The 11349-nt window shown below is 29.9% G+C and overlaps 1 protein-coding gene across 1 annotated transcript in view; it reads left to right on the top strand.

Annotated features, from left to right (window-relative positions):
- LOC112687579 overlaps positions 1 to 11349 on the top strand; it is a gene marked incomplete in the record, with an annotated part of 217860 nt that overhangs the window by 128145 nt on the left and 78366 nt on the right. The window contains 2 exon segments of the mRNA XM_025560350.1: positions 6504 to 6679; positions 7062 to 7185. Of these exon segments, the coding sequence (XP_025416135.1) occupies positions 6504 to 6679; positions 7062 to 7185 (300 nt within the window).

The raw sequence follows: 11349 nt of genomic DNA on the forward strand, positions 1-11349 counted from the left end.
AATAATATAGGGTGCCATGAATCAAAAAAGGTTAGGAACCTCTGGCCTAGGGGCTCACAAATGTTTAATTCGACAATGATACAACCGAAAACTGCAAGGGTGGCATGACTCAACATCAGCCAGATTGCACAAAAATTATGTCTACGGTCATCATAAAACTCGTGTTTTCGAAATATGAGGTTAATGTAAATGTTGAGAAAATTTGAAAAATAATGAAAATTCAACGGTTGCAATTTGTTTTCAGGGTAATTGTTGGCCCGTAGACTAATATCGATACCACAATTTATTTGTATTTATTACATTATAATAGTTATAAAATTGATAAAATAAATAATAACACATACCTTAAATCAAACAAAAATATTAAACACATTTTTCATTAATATCTATTTTTTTTTTGAACTGTTAAAAAATCATTAATAAAATGTTCGTATTTGTAATGTAGTTCAAAATTTGACGAGTGATTTTACACTCTTCTTTGTAATATTTGTAGAGTCTCCCTTATTTCAAAAGAACTTGAGGGTTTTTCAGTACCCATTTTCAGATATTTTTATCTTCATGACGAGTCATTCGACGAAAACTTTGTCCCCGTGTTGAACTCGTACACAATGTTGATTTTATTACCTCAAACTGAGAGCATTAACCCATTTATACCCAGCGTCCTACATATAGGAACATATTGATTACAATAACTTACATAATTTACATGTATAATTAATTATATATCTGTTCCGTACTTACACAATTCAATAACAGTAAACGGTAATATTGAATGTGATTATAAATAAACGGTGACTACTATAGTTTCACCCAACATTCAAAGAAATAACCGCGTATTACATTCATAGTTACATTCATTCAAAGCTGCAATGGAAAGACAAGTAATCCCAATACACATGTGCACATATTAATACATTATTGGATGCATGTTGATTAGCGTTAACAGCGAAGCAGAATCTGTTGTTAAAATTTATAGTAGAGTCAATGAAAACTGATAGTAGATTTGTATTGATTTTTTTAAAAAATTCACTTCAAAGGCTTAATACTTAATTAATACTTCGAACTTATCATTTCTCGTAACAAGGTAATATTCTGCAGACCTTTTGATGGTTGATTCGACCAACTCGTGCCAATTATAGTTTCGTCAAACTTGAGTATCAAATCATGGGTATTGGCAGCACAATGTAGATGACACCCTGTGGTAATTTTATAGTAGCGTTCTAAAGATCGTTGATTAGTAGGAATAAAAAGTGCAAATTAATTCCAATTGTTTACTAGAGATGTTCTCGGTAGACAATTGATTACAAATCTGATACCGAGTTTCGGCCGAGTAAAAATTCAATGCTACACCAGGTTCCGGATAAGGGCCCAGTCTAAATTATAACGTCAAGTACTCCGCTATATAGTTATTGCCGAGTACCCAGAACATTTCTACTTATAATTAATTAAAAATAAAACGAAAGGAATTGTATTTAGCTTTCACATCATCGCCGATTGGATTCATGTTTTATATCACAGATTGAATTGAAAAAAATTTAAAGTTATCGATAAACTTTTTCCAGAATGATGACAAGTGTGTTGTGACATCGAGTGCATCCCGGATCATCTCTGTGGATCACAACATCGCACAAGGAAAGTGTAACGCACGTGTATTACACGTGAACGCCGTTCGATTCGAACTGCGTTCCATTTTCGATCGAACTGATATACAAGTCGATGTCCGTTGTAGAGCCGTCGTAGCAAATAAATAATGCGCTTGGGGAGAAACTTCAAAATGTGTCCTTATGTATTTTAATTTATAAAAAAAACTCACAAAAAAAACTGAATATTTTTTTATAAATGCAATATGAATAATGATTTTTCTTTATAATTATGTAAGCGTTTGTTAATTTTATTTATATCAATAACTAAAATTTAAATATACATTATATTTATAAGTAGGTACATAGGTATAACAATTGTATTGATAAGTTATATAAGTAAATACATAAATACATAATATTACTTATAACTTATGAGTAACAATTAAATGGGACATTTTTCTCTTTTGTGCCCTCCCAGGAATCGCGCCAGGGGCGCAGGCACTGCTAGCCCCCCCCCCTTGCTACGGCACCTATCCAGAGTGTCTCTGAGTGTTGCGCCGAGGCGCGTTCGAAAGTGCATCGAGATTGATTTCGCTACATTTCACCGCGATCGCGGTCTCGGGGGTGCAATTGTTTGATTTATTTTCTTCGTGCCGCCGACGGTGATCGATACGCGAGGATGTAAGGAAAGGAGTAGGGAGGTTTGTGTGCGCGAAAAGGACCCGCGAACTATACCATTAACCGGGTTTCGCAGAAGAATATACCGTACATGGTTGTGTACAAACGTATAGTTCGCACGTGGATCTCAGCAATCATTGCGTCGGCTTAGCACGTCGATTCAACAGCTGTTTTGGATTCAAACACGTACATTTTTTTTTTTTTTATACGTTTACATATACGTAACGTAAACATGAAATGGGTGAAAAACAATGTCGTCCGGAACTCGTGTACGATTCGGAAACCGTACGAGAAATATTTTATCGATCGACGTACGTATTTGGGTATATTTGATTTTCGGGAAACTTTTTTTTTTTTTTTTGTAAACGGTTCATTTCGGTTGCAATTAGCACGTGCATTACTTGGCAATTATGCGCCACGCATATTATTAATACTGAACACGCTGCGCATTGGTTTAACGAACAATGATGATAATTAGTTTCAAATCGGTTCAACGTGACCGTCAGTACAAAAAATTGCTTTCAAGTAAAATTAATGCCATGGGATTTTATCTATTGGTTGTAAAACCGTTTTACACACACGATTCGAATGAATCGTAAAATAAAAAAAATAAAAATATATGGTTTGATAAATACGATAAATACGATATCTTAGGATAAAACCTTAAGTTTATTTTCTAGGAGACGAGGGACCTGATTATTTCGACAATAGACGTAAACGCCATAGGAAAGCGAATATATTGTCTCTTTTTTTCTGCTTTACTTGAATTGATTATTTTTATTTGTAATGAATCAGTGAATAATTAATACGCGATTCTGTTCATTATGAGTTTTTATTTTGGTTCTACGATAGAATATAGTTTAGTTTTGAGCTTAAATCGACATAATTTATTAATTTAATCCCAATAAATCGAAACGGAACGGATGATGTTTGAACTTTAACAGTACAGTAATGATGTTTAAACTTTTACGATTCGTGTGTGTAGTCAGTTGCCAATTTATGTTTATTAATACACCTGCGAGTTATGCCCATTATTCATACTTAGGAACTATCGCGAAACTTTCTTGCGGAAATGACATGGTATTTATAATAATAGCAATTGTATACATTATATTTAAATGGTATGTAATCGGTCAAAATAGCAATCTTAGTTCCAATTTTTATCATTTGAAGTGCTGTTTGTACTAGAGGAATTTATACGCTCAAATGTAATTATTTTCGACGGGCGTAAAAAAGTTAATAATTCAATAAATAAAAAACTAAATGTAAATAGTTTTTTTTGGGGGGTATTAGCCTTAATCGTGTTCAAATAGCTTTGTATTTTGGTGTTTTAATCAAGAAAAGTCCCCAAAAATTGTAAATAATGCTACGAAATAAAGAAAACAACACCACATTTTGTTTGCGCATTTGAATTACTATGGTCGCCATATTCTTGTACTTCTTTTCTTAAATTATAAAATATATTATTATAATAAAACAAATTATTCTGTTTAAAGCTTTGATATTCTATTTTGTGCAAAACAATAAAACGTATTTATTCAAAATATCCTTACACCATACAAAACAAGTCCTGATTAAAAAGTATTTATGTTTTTGTTTCAAAGATTATAAATTTTTATACCGAAAATTATCTGTATACGACTTGAACAGGATTTGTGTAATACGTGACTTTGAACTGCTATGTCGTTTTTTCCGTCGATTTTTAATCCCAATGATATTACACTCGTACATAATTTTATATTTCTATTCAACAAAAATCGGTTGGTGGCATTAATATTATTATACTCATATGTTATGCGTCCATTGTGTGTAAATCAATTTATTCGAACGCACCAAAACTCGGTCCTTCAATTGTACACAATATATTATGTCATATTCGGTCCACTGTTTCTGTTTATTTAATGCGCCACACTGTGTGATTAATGACATAAAAATCGATCGATTCCGTTACTAACCAAGATGATGTTTTCAATTATCCAATGGAGTTTTTATTTTGCTGGAATTGCCTGGATTACAACTTCATAATTCGCAATTAAAAATCGGATCGGTAATCATTATGTTGCGGGATATAAACAATCTACGTCCTTATAATGGCACCCGACTTGCGGTGAAGAAATTAATGAACAACGTCATCGAAGCCACAATTTCGAAAATGGAGTACAAAGGCGAAGACATTTTGATTCCACGGATTCCTTTGATTCCGAACGACATGACATTCGACTTAAAACGGTTGCAATTTCCAGTGCGGCTAACATTTGCAATGTCGATAAATAAATTTCAAGGGCGGTCACTAAGTTTCTGTGGCATTAATCTTAAAAACCCATGTTTTTCACATGGCTAGTTATATGTCGCCTGTTTCCGTGTCGGAATACCAACAAAACTATTTATATACGCGCAAGAAAAATAAACTAAGAAAGTTTTATATCATAAAGCATTAGAATAATAAGCACTTAATTTGAAATATTTTTTTTATTGATTATACCAATTCAAATTCCATATTCTTAATTAATACAGGACAACATCTGTCGAGTCAGCTAGTATGTATATATATACATATTATGTTGATATTAACGGTAGCTGGTCTGTTGATGGTAATGTTTTGTATACGGTCCACACGGACAAATCGGTGCAATAATGTAATGACAGACGAGACGAGCGTTCATAATTATTTCCGTTTAATAATTGCAATTATAATGCGGATGGTCTATCGAAATGCGGGGCCGAGAATATTGTGTAAGACTTTTAGAACTAAGAATTTGTTAGGTCAAATCTTTTTTCCCGCACATTCATCGTTACATCATCATGATATTGTGTTTCAATCACGACAAAAAGGTTTCCACTGCATTCTTTACACTTCTCTCGTCACAATACGATTATGTTCGAATACCACTTACCGAGCTGAAAACAAATTTGGTATATTTACACTAGTAGTGGTGCTCACGAGATCATCGCTATGCCGATTTTACGTATCCGAATTGTCTTAGCAATTGTCTCCACTCCCCCTATTCGATCTCTTGCCCGAACAAAAATTCCGTTCACGTCACTGATTTTGGTAATGTACAAAGAACACTTCACTGACAAAAATAGAAATCTGATTCAAGCAGCACTATAAACGTTACTTTTTCATATTATTTATAAGCAATTCGTTGCATAAGCAGGTAGATTGTATTTATTTTTTTTACATTGGCAAAATTGCCACGGTGGTGATAATATCGATATTCTAGCATACATAATTTACTGTGTATAAAAAAATTAAAAAAAAATTAAATAAAATCAATAATAATTTAAGCCTTCTTAGTAACCCTTATCTTAAGTATAATCTGATATAAATATTTAAATGGTTCTCCTTACGTATTATGCAAATGAAAAGTAAAAAAAAATCTTTTACATATTTTTTTTTTAGTTCCATGTTACTAATAAGTATTGTATAGGTGCTTAACTAGAATCATAGCCAAGAATAAATGATTCAAATAGTATTGTAGAATATTATTATATAACTATTTTATATTGTGTAAAGATTTTAATTGCTAAAAAATGGTTAAATCTTAGACTGATGGTATAATCTAACAAACTTTATACGTGGTTTTTATAACATCATTAGAGAGCAATGTTATTTTATACATAAGACGTAAAATATAAAAAAACACTTAATAGGTAGATAATTTGAAAACTTTTTCAAAGTTAAAATACTTTGACCAATTTAAGTTTGACTAAATAATGTATATTATATTAAAACCTATTACGAATATTAACAAAAAAAAAAAAATATTGTGTTTTTTTCTGCCTTAATAAATAGTATATTAAACCGAAACTATATTGATATTTTAAAATGTTCTAAACGAAATATTTTAATTATGCGTGCCGTAAACTTTTATAAAATCAAAAAGCTATAAAAAGAAACATGTTTAAAAACCATAACAAAATACCTAATTGGATAATTTTTTTTTTTTTTTAATTGTAAGTATTTATAGTTGTTTAAGATAGCTAAATATCAAAAAATATATTATTTACCTATAACTATTATCTACGTTATTCCTACCAAACATAAAAATGTTATAGTTGCCGAATTCAATTGAAAACTGAGGTTAACATTTTCACTCTATTCGAGTTGATCGATAAACATATTTACACAACATGTTTCCTGGATAATAATTATTACTGTATCGTTTTAAGCATTAATTTAGACCATTAAATAATCAAAAATGCCTATTAGTAGCTGGAATAATTTTAAAATATTTTCAGGTGGACTTTGGTACTGTCTTCCATTTATTTTCATCGACAGAGCCGTTGAAGACCATAACACTCGAAGTCAGTGGTCCAGATCTATTACGAGTGTCGGTAAACACGAAAGAGTCGAACAGGTCGGTACTGATCGCTGCAGTTTTAGCTGATGGAATCACTCATCAATTAGGATTGGGGTATGTTTGTTAAATTATATCAAAATATGAACATTATTTTCTGCTAATAATGGTTTCGACTAAATGAGAGTCGTATACTATTCATTTATTGTTTTTTTTTTTTAAGTAAAATACAAGTAGTGTACTTTTACGATTTCAAATGAAACAATGATAGTTTAAGAATCTAAAAACTTCAACTTTAGTGTTAAATGAAAATAAAAAATACTAATTGTTTTTATTTTTTTATTTTATAAAACTATTGGTTGTACTATTAGTATATGAACATATTATTAATGTATTGTTATAAAAAAATTACATTATAACAACTGAAAAAAATATGAAATAGTTACACTGATTTTAACATATCAATAGTAAAACACATAATGTTATTATGTGATTTTAGATTTCAAAAAGACGAAATCATAACTTATTTGGACTGTAGATGGGTCACGACTGAGACTTTAATGCAAAATTCATACGCATCGTCTCCAGAATACGACATGGACGTCTTCGAAGAATCGTTAACGGTAAATTTTATATCAAATAAACTACAATAATATTATCAATCGCATATAATATATATATGTATATTTCAAATATTCTAGATTTATTAAATCATAATATATACGTAAATATGGTTTATCAATATTTTATTGAAATTCCATATATATTTTATAGAATAATATAATGTTTCTATAAAATTCTTTATGACATCCCATTAGGTAATGAAAAACACACAACCTCGTGGTTATATAATTTTATTATTTATTTTTATCATTTTTTATGAACGATTTATAGTTTGTAATTTTGTATTAAAATTTAATGTATAAATATATTTGTTCTAGAATATTTTAGCATTCTATAATATTCTTTATGTCGTCCCAATTATTATTTAGAACACTCAACTATATGCCTTAATAAAAAATTTTTTTTCTACCATTTTTGATATATGAGATATAGCGAGTAAGTAATACTACAAGATTATTAGTGAACATATATTTCAAATAATTTAGTAAATGCATTTGCCTGAAGTAAATGAAACTTTTACACGAATTTATGTGATAATTATCCAAAACCAACTTCGTCACATTATTATTTAAGTACCTATCTACACATAGTCGTATTGTAGTGTGCATCTGGATAGTTGGAAAACCTTTTATAGTTTTTAAACTGTGTGAGAATTAAACGTTTAAACGTTTCCAAATTTTTAGATACATGAATAACGTGATACTTGTTATGAGTTTAAAAACCGTTGGTTTTTATTGGCAATACGTACTATATTTACATATAGTTTTAGAATATATAAACATTAAAATTGGAAGTAATGATTTTTCATCTTTGTCAATCAGTCGCTTAACTTGGAAATTTGGATGTATTCTCACTCAAACGTACCAATGGATCTAGTGATATGATTAGGAATAAAAAAACAAATTATTTAACAGAAAGAAGCGTCTAGTATAATTTTAATAGATTTTTTCAGTTTTTTTTTTTATTTCAATTCCTGAACTCTACAATGTAGAATTAAACACATTAAATACCTTAAAATCAATAATACTTAAATTATTGATATCGAAGGTACAACATTTAATTAGTGTGGGAAGTTGATTTGACGAAGATCCGACGAAATTTTAAAATCTGTTTTTTATTTTCACAACTTTAGATTATTTGATCACTAATTCAATTAGTACGTTGAAGTGAAAATCGATCTAAATTTTCAAGTTGCGTATGTAATGGCCAGAGACGAAAAATCACGGCTTCCGATCTCCTTAACGCAGTGTAAAAACACCTTATTTAAAACTGTGGAAACAATTAATAGTCCCATAAAATATTGTAATATGTCGTATACTTAACGTATGGGGTGCAAATCGATTTCAAGTTTTCAGTGCAGCTGTGCATTTGACTCTAAGCTGTATCAGCCGTACATAAAACAATTAAAAATATAATTTCAGCTGAAAGGTATTTATTTTGAATCGCAACAATGGTTTAAGATGTAGAGTCTTACCACGCCAGCTGATAATGATGTTGAATGAACGTCGCAGAACTTTTATGTAGTTCAATTACAACGTAAAGCACGCTGCTGGAAATCGTATTATGTTAATGCTCGTATTTCAATAAGTCTTAACTTTTAGAAGATACTTTGAGAACGCTGAATTTCATAACAAAAGCTAAAATGTGACTTATGAAGCGTAATTGAAATCTTGATATTGTAAAGCGCATTACGTATAGATGCGCTAAGCGAATTATTTTAGCTAAACAAGAATTATTACATTTCAAAACGCATAAATTAATAATAAATTATCCGTCTTAATAGCCCTTACCAAACAGTTGTAGTATAGTATAAAAGATTCACCAGTTGAACTATCTTGGCGCAATACTTTGTAGCATTTTGTTTTAAGAAATATGTAAATTTATTTTTGACCACCAGTTGGCTTTACCAGAACCGACAAAAATCGTGAAATGAGAATTTTCCCTTTCCAGTAATATTTTATTAATTTCAATTTTATCCGTAAAAAATAGTGTAACATATTTAATGTAAATTCACTTAGATCGATTGAACTAGTTTAGTGTTATAATTCAACATTTCTTTATAGTAAAATCTCTTATTTTGGGAAAAGCAAAGTATTTCGAGTTATAATTTATATTGTTGCAAAGTTTTAAACCGCACACAGAATATTTTTCTCAGTAGTTTATTCCAGTGTTTCTCAACATTTTGTTTTTATAATACGGCCTTTTTAATTAAATCTAAAATTGTTATGGCCTTCTAAAGGTCTAAGGTTAGACATTTCTTCCATCAAAATCGTTAAAATATTGGGAAATTTTTGTTTTTTGTTCTTAACCGTACACATATACAATAATTAAATTATTGTTTATACACGTATTATTTCACGACACTTTAGCCCATAATGTAATAATGGCCCCGTAGAAGGCTGTGGCTACCACTTTAAGAAGCACTGATTTGACCAGATTTATCGATTCATAGATTACATTGTTTGGATGATTTTGTAGCTACCGTTATTCACACCAATGAAAAAAGGTTTACAACCCTGTAGAAAATGTTTAAATTGCTATTTTATGATATACTATTTTGCAGTACTACCGTAGTGAACATGTGCTACAATAATAACTTCACGGAGCTGTAATAAAACTATAGAATTGTTTCGTTTTAAAGCGGCAAGTGTTGATTTATCGGTGTTAATATTTTATACGTGCGAGATGACCGTACTTACATTGAAGTCGACGAGCATTTTTACTATAGTGATAATATGATCTCAAAATACGTACTATTTTTACATAATGAATACATTTATTTTTTTTTTTTAGTATGTTTCGTCGGTACCTATATACTAATCAAGCAGTAAATGATAGTGTTTTGTAATAATATTTTTATTTCCTTTTACGGTTTTCCTTGTAATTATAACTTAAATTTTACACCCATGTGTAAACGACTATAACTTTAAATCGGCGATTATTTTCTCTGAGTGTTATAAATTTCCTATTTTATTGCTCATTAATTCATTGTAAATACATCGCGTGTACGACATGTTGTAAATAAATTAATGCTTTCTTCAACGCAGCTCCCTTATACACCAGGTCTTCCTACGTCTGGGTCCCGTTGAACAATTTGACTTGTAATCATATGCGATTGATGGATTAGTGAAAACGTCTTGACCGTCGACATAATTGAATTTCACTAATATTTCCGGGGCCGTTGGTTAATGTTCGTTGATCGTTTCATATAATTATATTCATTCATATAGAATTGCTACAATGTGTTTCACAAGTTCTGCACTGTCCTTAAAGTAATTATCATATTTACTTTAGAAGACGAATATTTTAGCAATCGACTTTTCGATTGAAACGAATCTTTGAAAATATCTGTTGACTTATGATAAAAAAATTCCTAGCTGAAAATAGATGTTTATTTTTATGTCAAGTTAGGTTACTATAGGCAAACAATAAAAGATAAATTATAACCGTTGTTTTATTAATCCAATTGTAAATCATCCGATATTTATTGATATTAGAGGAACAACAGGTAACTGCTATTCTTTTTCATTCAGTGAGAGCAACCTATATTAAATATATTTTTGAATTACTTGGTAAAAGAAAACCACCTAAATGGTAAACTAGACCTTGAACTTAAAATGTTGTATATAACCTGCATATGATAACGAATAAAAAAAAATTAATAAATAAAAATTTAATTCAAATCAGTGAAGCCATTCTTAAATTATTTTCTTACATATATGGGATAATTCATTTTTGTATTTATATAGATGAAATTTATCAAGTACGTCTAGTTCCATTCATAATTCATAGAACTTATGACAATCACAGTCAAACTATATGTGTTTGAATGAATTTCCAGAGATATGTTATACGGTATGCATATGTACAAGTGTTTGCGATGCATCCAGTCTGATTATGAATAGGATGTATTTATTCCACTATGTTTTTGTGTGTTTTTTTTCTCTTGTATCTGTACATTTATTTTTAGTATCCGGTAATGAAAATATTCTAATTTTAATATTTGAATTTTGAAAGATAAATTTTAACATGCTGGCTATAATTTCCCATTGTTTTTTGTCCAATCCCGTACATATTTTTGGTAATGCTAATGTACAAATTTTGTTTTCTATACAAAATTGTCTAGTATTTATTAAAGTATTAAATATGTTTAAGTAGGTGGG

Source organism: Sipha flava, unplaced genomic scaffold (genome assembly GCF_003268045.1).
Source record: "Sipha flava isolate LNK unplaced genomic scaffold, YSA_version1 109_pilon_pilon, whole genome shotgun sequence".
Lineage (NCBI taxonomy): Eukaryota > Metazoa > Arthropoda > Insecta > Hemiptera > Aphididae > Sipha > Sipha flava.